The sequence below is a fragment of the Oenanthe melanoleuca genome, unplaced genomic scaffold (assembly GCF_029582105.1).
Source record: "Oenanthe melanoleuca isolate GR-GAL-2019-014 unplaced genomic scaffold, OMel1.0 S001, whole genome shotgun sequence".
Taxonomy (NCBI): Eukaryota; Metazoa; Chordata; class Aves; order Passeriformes; family Muscicapidae; genus Oenanthe; species Oenanthe melanoleuca.
Genome location: NW_026612650.1, coordinates 6,747,769 through 6,762,602, shown reverse-complemented (window position 1 = coordinate 6,762,602; position 14,834 = coordinate 6,747,769). Strand labels below are relative to the sequence as shown.

Below are 14,834 nucleotides of genomic sequence, written 5' to 3'. Positions count from 1 at the left end.
AAGCAGAGCCGGAGGGTTAGAGGGAGTCAACGCTGACAGTGGGGAACAGTATTGATTGCACAGGAAGGGGTGCCCGTGGACACAAGGGGATGTCGTGCTATTGCAGTGTCAGCTGGTGCTTTGGGGCAGGGGGGCGGGGATGAGGAAGGGAACGCGCGTGGCTGGCCAGGGGGCACACGGCGGTGCCGAGGGAGTGAATTGCGATGCAAAGGCTGGCGTCTTGAAACTCGGGTATGGGGTGACGGAGCGAGGACGCGGGGCTGGGCAGGGTTGAGCTGCGGCGGTGCGGGCAGCGGTGGCAGCAGGGAAGGGAGCAGCGGCACGTGGGGCAAAAAGGCTGTGTTTGTGTGAAACAGCGCAGCGCGGTCCGCTTGCTGGTGATGGATAAGGGGGAGCTCTCGGGCACTTCCCGCCGCTTTGTGGCCAGGCTGGGGGTCGCAGCCTTTGGGCTGTGCAGGTGGGGTGTGTGGCTGTGTGGAGGGGGGAGGTGCCGTGCTGCTGGTGGAGCTGGGGGCGTCCGTGCCAGCTCTGGGCCACAGCTCCACGGTGGGTGAAAGGGACACAGAGGGCACTCGTGGGTTTGGCGGTTCTGGTACAGGAAAGGCGGCAAGGGAGGCTCGTGCGACGCGGCGGAAGAGGGGTCCGCAGGGGGAGCACGCACTCGTGCAATGGTGGTGCCGGGCATGTGGAGGGGGCGGCTCAGCCGGGCTGTGGACTCGGCTGTGGCGGCGAGTTTGGGCTGAGGAGGGTGCGGGGGAGGGGGAAACAAAGGGCTGGGTTTGTGAAGTGGGGGAGGGCTTCGGGGAAGGGCATGTTGGGTTGGGCTGAGGAGGGGGATGGGCTAAAGTCTACGCGAGAATTTGGGGAAAAGGGGAAACTGGAGCGGCGGGCTGTTATAATTTCTTGAAATAAAGGAATGAAACGCGTGGCTTTAAAATCTTCTTGAGTTTGTAGGGAATAAATGTGGGTGCCCACACCATGCCAAAAATCTCCCAATGCCACAGATTGAGAATTAGTATCAGGCAAATTAATAAAAATCCATTTAACAAAGGATTTTAAGGTAGACTTAGAAAGAAATTCTTTAGAAAACTTGAAATTGTTAGTAGACAAAAGTGTCAGCATTTGGGAGTAAAAGCCTTTTTCTGTGGGGGTTAGGTCAGGTTTGGTGAGCGGATTCCCCATGGAAACTCCGTGGCGAACCAGCAGAAAAAATGGAAAAAACCAAAAAAACCCCTAAAATCCGCGATTGGACCCTATGGTAGAGAAGCACGCTAGAAACAGGCTAAGTGCTCCCCAATCTCAGCCAAAGGGTCAAACTGCTGGCTGCTTGCTAGCGTGGTCCAGTTTCATATCTGGAGTCTGAGATTGCTGGCCAGCCTTGGTTTTAGCAGCTCTTTATAGAACAAAGAACTGCCAAACCAGGCAATTTGGCACTTCAAAGGCGGAACAAAGAGATGCCGCTCACAGTTGCCTGAGGGTGTTCCCAGGAACAGTTCGGGACGCCAAATGTAGCTGTTTTGAGGTTGGATTCTTTCCAACCCCGGGATGCTACAAGAGTTCCAATAGCTTCGGGAACTCTCGTGGCAAAGCCACAGCTACATGCTAGTGGAGAATGAAGGCTTGAGACCGTGCTGCAGAGATTCCGAAGATGTTTTATTTCTTTGAAGGGTTCTACTAACAAGAGTCCAATTAGATGATATAACAAAGGACTTTTATAGCTTTCTAAAGGATTGAAATTCTAACCAATAACAACTACAAATTACAAACTAACCAATTACCTTAAAATTCTAAGTAAGAAAAAGACCAATTACCTTACAACTTTGAGAACCAATAGAAATCCTAAAAGATAACAGAAGTTTTGATAAGGAGAAAGAGGCCCTGCTTTGTCTGTTTCTTTGTCTAAGGATCCAGGTCTCAGGGGCTCAGTTTGGGGGAAGTAATATTTTCTACACAGATTCACGTTTCTGTTTTGGGGCGACATAAACCGCTGGAGAAGGACAAAGAGGTTGGGGTGTCCCTTTAAAATTGCTGCATGCTGTGTGCTGTGTAGACAAGAGGTGAATACTTTGTCTCTTGATAAAGAGATACCCTTTGCTACAGTAATTTTGACTTTGGGATTTGGGTTGTGAATGGGAATTCCTATTTACGGGGGACGGAATTCCCTGTAACACTTGGTGTTCAGGGTTAACCGGTCCCTTTCCACTGCTGGTCATTTGGTACTTTAGAGTAAGATTGCCGTCTTGTGACAAAAGTTATGATTGCAGCAAACTGGTAATTCTGCCCTGTGTTTCCTGTGTTGTTTGTGGCTGTGTTGTTTGCTGTGCTGTTGTAGTTTGCTGATAGAAGTGGCTGTTGAAGCTCAAGCCCAATGTGAAAGAGCCCTGACATCTAGGCAGGCTCTGTCTAGATGGTTTCAGCTTGAGACAGGAGAGTTTGTGAATACAGAGCGGGAGCTAGACTGCCATAGGCTGAAAGGACAGTGTAAAAAAATTCTTGCAAGACAAATTAAATTAATTTCTCTCTGCAGTGGTATGTACTTGACCCTTGGGAATTTAAGGGGGGTCATGTTTGTGGACTGTCAGAGGTATAGTGTGGTGGTTTGAGCATATTTTAAGTCGTGACTAGAAGAATAGCAGGGATCCCCCTCACACAGTGATTAACACTGGATTCCTGGGGTTTTCTGAATCCAGTGACCTATTGGATAGAAAGAGGAAGGAATATATAGAACTTCAGCAAGAAAGTTGGTAGCTTTGGGTTGTGAACAGCCTGTGCAAGACAATGTGGGCATTCAAGCGAGAAGAGGAACGCTTGTTTTTGCAAGTGTTTTGGGGCATTTTGGGGCTTCTAGAGGTTGGCATCCCACGTGGTTACTGTTACAATGAAGGACTTGTGAAAAATGTTGGTATTGTTCCTCTGATAGATTGCAAGCTCTATGCCCCCAGTGTAAATGGAGTCATCCTAACCAAGCTGATTTTGAACCTAAGATTCTAAAGTTTGTGTGTGGAAAATCACATTTAGTCCCTGCAACCTGGGCATGTGTGTGGGAGGAAGATTGGGAAAGAACTGTGAGAGATTGCAAAGAGAGATTTGGGTGTAAACGGGATGGACAAGAAGAAGGAGATAGTGAGAACTGGATAAAGTAAAGAGATGCCTAAAGTCAGTCTGCTAGGCTGTGTTATTGCACATTGGAAAGACATTGTTGGACATGGGGGCACAGAAAACAAGAGACACCTTATTAGATTCTGCAAGGACTGGTGGCCTTTGTATAAGCTGGACGATGGAGTGAAGTAGCCACCTAGTGGAATTTTGGATTGTAATGCACTATTACAACTCATGCTATTTCTTAGGAGGGAAGGGAAGTGGACAGAGGAATCATATGCCAATATGATTTTCTGCCTTCAAAATCGCCCCAAATGGCAGAGGGATTGTGGGATCAGGGCTCCATCTGACCCTCTGATATTGGCCCTAGGAGAAGGAGAATAAGACTAAGAGAGGAAAGCTTAAGTGGTGTTGTTTGGTGTGCAGTATAGGACAAAGATGTACAAAATCAGATAAGATTTACCAGACTGTGGCCCAGGAACAAGATCTGGTGGACAATTTGTTCAGGCCTCTCCACATAAGACAGGAAGGGGATGAGGATGAGGATGCAGACTCAGAGGATGCAGACTCTCCTTCAATCGCACACGGGGGTAGACAACAGACTCAGATATTTCAGGCACCTGTATGAGAGGCAGTGGGATCAGAGGGAGGAATGGTATTGGTTTAAAGTTCCCTTCTCCACAATCAATGTGGAGGCATGGGAAAAGGTTGCTAAAAATTACTGCAGTGATCCAGTTAACACTGCTAAACGTCTGTGATATATAACAAAACAACACAATCCAGATTGGCAAGATATGCAATTATTATTGGATACAGTGACCGAGACTGAAAAACAATTAATTATAAAAACAGCAGGGGATCTGGCAGAAGATTATTACAAAACCCAGCAATTGGATGTGAAGGATTATTTTCCTTTCCAAAATCCACAGTGGGACCCAAACAGATCAACAGAATCGAGAGAGTTGGAAAGCTACCAGGAGTGGTTTGCAAAGGGGATGGAAAGAGCCATTCCCAAAACTATAAATTGATCAGCTTGATATTGAATCAAGCAGGGGCCCTCTGAGTCACCATCCAAATTCCTCAATCATCTAAAGGATGCAATGTGATGCCACACATCACTGGACCCTGGGTCTGAGGTGGGGATACAGTAGCTAATCAATTTATTCCTGGGGCAATCTACGGGTGACAATAAGATATGAACTTCAAAACCTTCAGGAGGAGGATGTGAGGAACTTAGAGACTCTGTTGGATGAGGTGTGGAGAGTATTTAGTAACTGGGAAGAAGGATATAAACAAGGATTGGGGAAGTTCGTGGCTGTCATAAGTGAGAGGGAGAGAGAAAGATGCAGACAGGGACCACCTAGACAAGGCCTGTCCCGAATGGGCAGAGACCAGTGTGTGATCTGTAAGAAATATGGTCACTGGAAAAATCAATGCCCAGAATGAAGATGGGATGGCCATCAGGAAAAGGAAGCCCAGGAAAAGGGAAAAGTGATTGCATATGTGTAAAAAGACTGAGGAGAACTGGTAGATCTCACCCCAGGAGATCCACTGGTTATAAAATTGAAACTGGGGGAAAAAGGGAAATAAGTGGAATTTCTGGTTGACACGGGAGCCACGTATTCAGCTTTAAATAAGACTCTGGCACCTGTGGGGAAGGATTATGTTACAGTAATAGGAGCAACTGGCCAACCTGAGAAAGCATATTTTTGCAAGCCATTAAAGTATAGGCTTGGAAAGGAATGGGGCATTCATAAATTTCTATGCCTGCCCAATTCCCCAAGACAGCTTTTTGGGGAGGGACTTGTTAGAACAATTACAAGTAACCATTAAATTTAAAAATTGAGAGGTTATTCTGGAGGTAAATGATGAACATTACATAGAGACATTAAGTTTAATGTTAAGAGCCTTTCAAACGGAGGAAGAAATTAGTGAAGAAATAATAAATCAAGTGTTTCCTGGAGTGTGGGCTTCCAGTGTACCAGGGAAAGTGAAAAATGCACCTCCTATAGTAATCAAATTGAAGGAAGGAGAACAACCAGTTAGAATTAAACAGTACTCCTTGAAAAAGGAAGATAGGGAAGGCATTAGTCCAATATTTGAAAACTTTTTCCAATTAAGGTTATTAAAAGAGTGCCCATCTGAGTTCAATATTCCCATCTTACCAGTCCAAAAATCTGATGGGTCATACTGAGCAGCACAAAATCTGAAAGCTGTTGACAAAATAACTGAAGATCACTATCCCGTGGTAGCAAACTCACACATTTTGCTAATGTGCCTAACAGCTGAGCTAATTTGATTTACCTTTTTAAACTTCAAAGATGCCTTCTTTTGTCTCCTGCATGAAGACAGCCAGAAAATTTTTACATTTGAGTAGAAAAACCCTAAAAGTAGGCACGAATCCGAGATCACATGGACACTGCTGCCTCAGGGATTTAAAAACTCTCCTACCCTGTTTGGGGGACAACTCGCCAAAGATCTGGAATCCTGAGAGACTCCCCCAGAAGAGGGAAAGCTATTGCAGCACATGGACTATCTCCTCATATCCACTCAGACGAAAGAGGCATAGCCTGATGTAGCCTGGACGGTAAGGCTCCTAAACTTTCTAGGACTTCAGGGATAGAGGACATCAAAGAAAAAGGCCCAGGTAGTGAAGCAAAAGGTAATTTATCTGGGTTATGAAATTAGTTTGGGACAACAGAATCTAGGGCAAATTCGCAAGGAAGTGATATGCCAAACCCCAAAACCTCAGACAATAAAGGAATTGTGGACATTCTTAGGAATGACAGGGTTGTGCCAATTATGAATTCATAACTATGTCATATTTGTAAAACCTCTGTTTGTGCTCATTACGAATGGGAACAGACAACTCCAGTGGACAAAAGAAGCCATGAGGGCCTTTCAGCAACTTAAGAATGCTTTCTGTTTTCCTATGAGAAGCAGGGAATTGCACTGGCCCAGGACCTGGGTCCGTACCAGAGAGCAGTTGCTTTCTTCTCTGAGCAACTGGATGCAACAGCCAAGGGATGGCTGGGATGCCTCAGAGCATTCAGCAGTGGTGCTGAATATTGAAGAGGCACACAAATTCACATTGGGCCAGAAAATTACTGTATTGGTGTCTCAGAGTGTCTGCAGTTCTGGAAGTAAAGGGTAGGCACTGGCTCTCTCCACAAAGGTTCCTGAAATACCAAGCCATGATGGTGGAACAAGACGATGTAGAGATAATTTTGACTAACATTATCAACCCGGCTTCTTTTCTTAGAGGAAATCAAGGGGAGCTGGTAACCACAACTACCTGGAGACTATCGAAGCCTCCTACTCCATCTGCCAGATATGAAGGACACACCTTTGGATGACTGTCCTAGGTTGCAATATAAAGATGTCCCCAAAAGTGTGTTTTCTATCACCATCTGCTGAAAACAGGTGGGACAGTGATCCTTATCTCCGTGGGAGATGTCCTCTGCTAATGGACCATCTGTTAAACCAGGTGGGACAGTGTTCTTTATCTTTCCCATGACCCATCATTCCTCCAGGAACATGTCTTCTGTTAATAGGCCATTGAGTCCCACTGCATGACTGATAAAACTACATCATCCCATTGGGAGATGCTTCAGCCAGGGGAGGAGCCAAACATTTCCTACCTAGATAGAAAGCGAGATTTGGAACACCAAGGCAGCCCCTACTCACTGGTTTCCAGAGGACAAGAGCTGCCAGGACTTCTACAGGATCACTGCTTCAAGAAGACCACTTCATCCAGACTGCTACCACCACCCTAACTAGCAGGGTGTCAGGTTGTATTCTGACTCTGGCAGAGGTTTTTATTTTCTAATATTGCATGTATTTTATTTTTCTCATTTTTCCTATTAAATTGTATTTCTAACTCAGAGTCTCTCACTGGCTTTGCTTTCAAAATTATTTCAATGACACATAAAACTGGTTCACTGATGGAAGCAGGTACGTTGTCAGTGGAAATCAACATGCCAGGTATGCAGTTAGCACCTGCAAAGTGTTAACAGAATCTGGACCCTTGCCAATAGATACCTCTGCATAAAAAACTGAGATAATCGCTCTAACCCTTGTCGAAGAGGTTGTGAAGGGAAGGAAAATAAACTTTTATACAGACTGAAGATATGCATTTGGGATTGTACACACACAGGGAGACATCTGGAAAGAAAGCAGACTGTTAAACTCACAAGAGAAAAACATCAAACATGCACAGAAAATATTGTGGCTAATGGAAACAATTCAGCTACCTGAGCTGTTAGCAATCATGCACATTAAGGAACACCAGAAGGTGAGCTAAGAATTGGCGGAAGGAAATGAACTGGCAGACAGAGGGGCAAAAGAAGCAGCAAAAGGTAAGATGATGATTGAGTGAGCTTTAATTCCAGATGGACAGGTCTCCCTTGCAGGTAAGCCAGTATGTTTGTTATGCTTTAAAACAGTGCAACTGATAATGGTCTCACTGCTTAAAAAGGCCTGGTCTTACAATAAAGCATCTCTCCTTTGCACCTGCCTGGAGACTCTGTGTCACTATGGACCCTCACCCATATCAGCCCAAGGCTCTACTTTGACCAAGTGGGGCCTCATGGCACACATGTACCACTGGGACATTGCCAGGCACTGTGGAGACAAGGCCCCATTATTGCACAGCAAGGCCTCATGGGACCCAGGAGAGCACTGTGACACAATGGGATCTCATGGAAGCAAGTTTCCATTGTAACACAGCAGGGCCTCATGGGACCCAAGAGAGCACTGTGACACAATGGGATCTCATGGAAGCAAGTGTCCATTGTAACACAGCAGGGCCTCATGGCACCCAGGAGAGCACCGTGACACAATGGGATCTCATGGAAGCAAGTGTCCATCGTAACTCAGTAGGGCCTCATGGGACCCAGGAAAGCACTGTGACACAATGGGATCTCATGGAAGCAAGTGTCCATTGTAACACAGCAGGGCCTCATGGCACCCAGGAGAGCACTGTGACACGATGGGACATCATGGAAGCAAGTGTCCATTGTAACACAGCAGGGCCTCATGGCACCCAGGAGAGCACTGTGATGCAAGGCAGACTGGGGAAACTAAGTGGCAGCTACAAACATAGCGGGGCATTATGGAAGCCAGGTGCCACTTGGATAGTGCCGGAGCATGTGGAACTCAGTGTCCACTGTGACACAGCACAGCCTCATGGAACTCTGCAGACCATTGGGACAACCTGGAATCTCATGGATCCAAGTCTCTACTTTGACCAAGTGGGGCCTCATGGGACACAGGTGCCACTGGGACACCGTCCACTCCTGTGGAATCCAGTGTCCATTGTGACACAGCACAGCCTCATGGAAACAAGGGGACCATTGTGATGCAATGGAATCTCATGGAAGCAAGTGTCAATTGTGAACACAGCACGGCCTCATGGAACCCAGGGGAAAGTGGGACCATGCCAAGGCTCGTTGAAACAAGGGACAATTGTGACACAGTGGGGCCTCTTGGAGCCCAGGAGAATATTGTAGGGCAGTGGAATCTGATGGAGCCAAGTGTCAATTGTCAAAACAGCAAGGCCTCATGGAACCCAAGTGACCATTGTGACGCCATGGAATCTCATGGAACAAACTGTCAGGTGTAACACAGCAGGGTGTCATGGAACACAGGTGCCACTGGGACATGGCCACTGCTCATGGAACCAAGTGTCCATTGTGACACAACCAGGCCTAATGGAACACAGGAGATTATTGTGACACAAGGGAATCTCAAGAAACCAAGGCTGCATAGTGACACAGAGGGGCCTCATGGGACCAAGGAGATCATTGTGAGGCAAGCGAATGTCCTGGAACAACAGGTAAATTTTCAAAACAGTGGGGCCTGATGGAACACAGTGCCAATGGGACATTTCCAAGGCTCATGCAAACAAGTGCCCATTGTGACAGAGCCAGGCCTAATGGAACACAAGAGAACAGTTTTACCCAGGGGAATCCCATGGAACCAAGTGTCCACTGTTTCATGGTGCAGCCTTTTAGAGTGATGGAGGCCGTTATGTTGCAATAGAATATCCTGAGACCATTGTGACAAACCTGGGCTTTATGAAACCAAGGAGAGCACTGTGTTGCAATTGTTAAAAATGGATATTTGGCTATGTTCGATTTTGTCCAATTAATTAAACAACAAAGAGAAATTTAGCAGCAATTTATTAATAATAGCAGTTGTATATAAATGAATACAATCAAAATATATTAGTTTCATAAATTTGAGTAAATACAAAATTTGCCAGTAATTTAGTATATAATTGAGGTTTGAGGTTCAAATAAAGCATAAGCAAAACTGACCAGGGGATACCCTGACTGGGGGTACAGGCAGGGCCATTCCTCTCACACCACACCAAATCAGTGGGAAAAACTCAAAAATATTTGTTCAAAACACCCAAACAAGAAAAGCCTTCTGTGGTTAATTAGACAGATTTCAGTAGTGTATTCAAAGTGAATATGCTATATATGATATTGAAAACAATGCAGGGAGAAGTATTTTGTCCTGATTTCTTTTTGTATTTATTGATTGATACCAGCAATGCCCAATTGATACTGAACCCCTGAAGCCTGAGTAGATATGAAAATCAAGACCCTTCATGGATGACAATAAACAACACTTTGTCTCCAACCCCTCCCTCCAATTCCCTCATCCAACACCTGGGACTCCTATGGATCAGGAATGGTGTGGCCAGCAGGACCAGGGCAGTGATTCTTCCCCTGTGCTCAGCACTGGTTGGGCAGCACCTCGAGTGCTGTGTCCAGTTCTGGGCCCCCCAATTTAGGAAGGACATGGAGGGGCTGGAGTGTGTCCAGAGAAGGGCACCAAGGCTGGTTATGGGTCTGGAAAACAAGTCCTCTGAGTAGTGGCTGGGGGAGCTGGGGATGTTTATCCTGGAGAAGAGGAGGCTCAGGAGAAACGTCATCACTCTCTACAACTCCCTGACAGGAGGGTGCAGGCAGGTGGAGGTCGGGCTCTTTTTCCAGGGAGCAGTCACAGGAAAAGAGGACACAGCCGTAAGCTACACCAGGGGACAATTAGGCTGGACATTAGGAAATATTCTTCACTGAAAGTGTGATTTGGCATTGGAATGGGCTGCACAGGGAGGTGAGTGAGTCACCGTCCCTGGAAGTGTTTCATGATAGACTGGATGTGGCACTGAGTGCCATGGTCTGGTGACAAAGTGATGTTGGATCTCAGGTTGTACTTGATGTTCTCAGAAGTCTTTTCCAGCCTGGGTGATTCTGTGATGATTGTGACACTGCAAAGCCCTGGGGAAGCAAGGGGCCACTGTGACACTGCAGGGCCTCGTGGAACTGAGGGGACCAGAGTGACACTGTGTATGACATGGCACCACAGAGCCAAGGGGCCACTGTGACACTGCAGGGCCTTGTAGGACTATGCAGAGCATTGTGACAGAGCAGCACCTCATGTGATGATGGGGCCATTGTGACACTGCAGGGCCCATGGAACCAAGGGGCCAGTGCTGCTCCTCAGGGACTCATGGAATGAAGGAAACATGTTTGATACCATGGTGCCCCTTGGGACCAAGAGGCCCTTGTGACACTGTGGAACCAAGGAGAGCATTGCTGCACTGTGAGACCTCATGGAAAAAAGGATCCATTGTGGTACTGTAGGGCCTTGGGGCAGTAAGGGACTTTTTGACAACAAGAGGTCTCATGGAACCAAAAGTACATTGTGACACTTGGAGGCCTCATGGAATCATGGAGACCACTGTGGCGCTCTGAGACCTTAAGGGACCACGGTGACACCAAGTTGGGTGTGAGTGATGATCTGCTGGAGGGTAGGAAGGCTCTGCACAGGGACCTGGAGAGCTCCCAAAATGAGCAAATGAGGTTTAACAGCACCAGGTGCTGCACTTTGGCCACAACAAACCCTGCAGTGCTATAGGCTGGGCAAAGAGTGGCTGGGCAGTGGCCAGGCAGAAAGGGACCTGGGGCACTGAGGGACAACCAGCTGGACATGAGCCAGCAGTGTGCCCAGGTGGGCAAGAAGGCCAATGGCACCTGGCCTGGATCAGGAATGGAGCTGCCAGCAGGACCAGGGCAGTGATTCTTCCCGTGTGCTCAGCACTGGTTGGGCAGCACCTCGAGTGCTGTGACCAGTTCTAGGCCCCCCAATTTAGGAAGCACATAAAGGAGCTGGAGCATGTCCAGAGAAAGGTAACAAGGCTAGGGAGAGGTCTGGAACACAAATCCTGTAAGGAGTGGTGGAGGGAGCTGGAGATGTTTATCCTGGAGAAGAGGACGCTCAGGGGAGACAAGGTGGTATCAGGGCACAGGTTGGACGTGATTTCCAAGGTCTTTCCCAGGTTTGCTGATTCTGTGATTCTCTGAAACCACCCCTGGAGCAGCTGCAGGATGAGCTCTGGGACTCCTCTTCACAAGGTCCAGCAGCCCAGGTCCCTCAGCTTCTCCTCACAGCCCCAAAGCCCATCCTGTCAGTCCTGCAGAGCCTCTCCAGCCCCTCCTCACTGCCCACAACAGGGAGCCCCACACCCAGACACACCAGCCCAGATGTGTCCCCTGGCCTGTGGTGCCTCTGGCAAGGGAGCAGCACGAGGCACTGCAGGAGCCTGCAGACAATTCCTGAAGCCCTTGTAGGATGATCCTGCTCCCCAAGGGACATTCCCATGTTGCCAGCTCAGGAACTGAAAGGGGGAGTGGGGACAGGGAGAAAAGGAAAAGCAAGGATGGGCTGTGTTCAGGGAAGGGGACAGGGATTGGTAAGAGGAAGAAATCTGGGTCAGGAAAGAGGACAGAAAGCAAAGGTGAAGGAGAGGAAATGCTCAGGGCTGTTTGGGGGTGGCTGCCAGGCAGCCCTGGCTCTGAGCAACAATGTCTGCAGTGGGACAGGAAACTCACAGCCCATGGGAACAAACTTTCTGGCTGACTGCAGAGGCCACGACAAACCTGAGTGGTTTCCCTTGTGTCCTCCAGCCCTTGCTGGCCCCAGGGGCTGATGGCATTTGTGCTCACTCAGCTCCATCTCCCCACAGCAGCACCATGGGGGTGCTGACGCCTGCTCTGTGCAGTGCAAACAGGGGCTCCTGAGCCAGTGCTGCCGTGTCTGTGCCTGCAAGGATGCAGCACCTGTGTGAGCTGGGGGAGAGGCCAGGGCTGCAGAGGGGGGATGTTGTTGGCAGGTGCATGAGGACGCTCTGGGACGCTGCCCTGGGCTGTCCAGCGCCGTGGGGATGGATCAGCCCCTGCTCTGCTGCTCCTTGCCAGGGTCTCCCCCTTGCAGGGACCTTGCAGAGCACCAGCCATGCTGTTTGCCCCCAGCCTGCCCACGGCCAGCCTGGGGCTGCTCACGGGGGTTTTCTCTGCTCAGCACTGGCCTGGCCAAGTGTTGTGGAGAGAGCCTGGCCAAGGAGCCTGGAGCCCCCAGGCCCTGCCCTGAGGCGTCAGCGCTGCCCCAGCAGTGCCCATGGCCTGTCCCTGCTGCAGCCCCGGCACTGCCACCCCCAGGGCTGTGCCCGGCCCTGAGAGCACTCAGGCCCTGCAGCAACACGAGGGGCAGGAGGGCAGCGGGGCAAGTGGCACGGGAGCAGCACTGGCAACACCAAGTGCTGCTGCTGCTGGGCACAGCTGCTGTGCCAGCACTGATCTGCCAAAGCTCTGCACACAGACAATGCTGCTGTAGCTCCAGTGAAGGGAACAAAAGGGGCGTGACAGGTAAAACTTTGCTGGGAGAGAGACCCTTCAGTTTGTTTAAAACCACCAAGGGCACAGCCCCTCTTTGACACAGTCTGTGGCTACCGCAAGAATGGGGAGAAACAAAAAGAGAAAGAGTCCAAAGAATGTAATTTCTTTGTGGAATATATTGAAATACTAAAGCAAAGCAATTTAAAGAGCAATTCAACCACCAAACCAAACAAATATTATCAAAGATGATTTTTATTGCAAGTGACATGCAGAAACTAGAAAGCAGTTTACTGCTTCTTAAACAATCCCATCATCAGTCTCCACACTACAGCCTTGAGCTCCTGGTTCCTCAGGCTGTAGATGAGGGGGTTCAGGGCTGGAGGCACCACCGAGTATAGAACTGACAGGGACAGATCCAGGGAAGGAGAAGAGATGGAGGGGGGCTTTAGGTGAGCAAACACTGCAGTGCTGAGGAACAAAGAGACCACAGCCAGGTGACGGAGGCAGGTGGAAAAGGCTTTGTGCTGTCTCTGCTCAGAGGGGATCCTCAGCACAGCCCTGAAAATCTGCACATAGGAGAAAACAATGAACACAAAACAACCAAGTGCTAAATAAGCACTAACTGCAATGAGTCCAAGTTCCCTGAGGGAGTTGGACTGTGAGCAGGAGAGTTTGAGGATCTGGGGTACTTCACAGAAGAACTGGCCCAGGGCATTGCCATGACACAGGGGCAGAGAAAAGATATTGGCTGTTTGCAGCAGAGAATTGAGAAAGCCACAGGCCCAGGCAGCTGCTGCCATGTGGGCACAAGCTCTGCTGCCCAGGAGGGTCCCGTAGTGCAGGGGTTTGCAGATGGACACGTAGCGGTCGTAGCACATGATGGTCAGGAGGGAATACTCTGCTGAAATAAAGAAAACAAAGCAGAAAACCTGAGCAGCACATCCTGAGTAGGAGATGTTCCTGATGTCCCAGAGGGAATTGTGCATGGCTTTGGGCACAGTGGTGCAGATGCAGCCCAGGTCAGTGAGGGCCAGGTTGAGCAGGAAGAAGAACATGGGGGTGTGCAGGTGGTGGCCGCAGGCTACGGCGCTGATGATGAGGCCGTTGCCCAGGAGGGCAGCCAGGGAGATGCCCAGGAAGAGGCAGAAGTGCAGGAGCTGCAGCTGCCGCGTGTCTGCCAATGGCAGCAGGAGGAAGTGGCTGATGGAGCTGCTGTTGGACATTTGCTGTATCTGGGCATCATGCACTGGAAAAAAAGGCATTGATAAATTGCACAAACTTTGTGGACTCAATCCTATGCTAATTTCTTAAGAATTCACTCAAAATTCCTTCTCTTTCTCTGGGAAAGTTTCACTTAAATTTTTAAATTTTGAGCTCACCTCAGCTTGAAAAGCAGCCAGGAGATTCTTTTGAGTTACTTCCCCTTTCTCAGAGGTGGCAAAAATTCTCATCATCAGCATTTCTGTAAGCATAACTTTGGGGAACCCAGAGGGAAAACAGCTCCCTGTGCCCCAGTGTTCTCAGACCTGCTGGTCCCACCCAGGTGCACTTGGATCATTACACCTCCCTCTATTTCAGGGTAATCAAACTTAAAATGTGTTGGAAAAATAAAGTGGAATTCTGGAAAGCTCCAATTTAAAAGTCAGTCCCTTTTAACCCTTTTCTCTTTCCCTGGCACAAGAAGAGGGAGGGTATCCAGACTGGTCTGGCTCTCTGCTGCCTGGAATTTTTCCTACTGGGAGCTGATTCTCTCTCCAAGCCTTGTCTTTGTCAGTGCTGCCAGAGCCCAGCCCAGACTTGGGGGCTCAGCTCTGCCCTTCAGACCCCTCCCAGCTCAAGGCACTGCCCACGGTGGTGCTGCTGCTGCTGTCTGTAGGCAGAGGAGGATGAGGAGGCACTTTGGGAGGGAGATCTGAGGCAGATCTGCTCAACCCCAGTGGGACAGTGCAGGAGTCTCAGTGACACAGACACACCTGACAGCCCCTTTCCCTTCCCTTGAGGAGAGAGCTGAGAGCAGCCCTGGCCATGCAGCACCATCTGCACAGCAGG

The 14,834-nt window shown here is 48.9% G+C and overlaps 1 protein-coding gene across 1 annotated transcript; it reads right to left on the bottom strand.

The window, feature by feature from the left end:
• Nucleotides 1-13,072: 13,072 nt before the first annotated feature.
• LOC130266001 (olfactory receptor 14A16-like) lies at nucleotides 13,073-14,008 on the bottom strand. The gene has a single exon (XM_056515337.1). The coding sequence runs from the start codon at nucleotides 14,006-14,008 to the stop codon at nucleotides 13,073-13,075; it is 936 nt and encodes a 311-aa protein (XP_056371312.1).
• Between the last annotated feature and the right edge of the window lie 826 nt (nucleotides 14,009-14,834).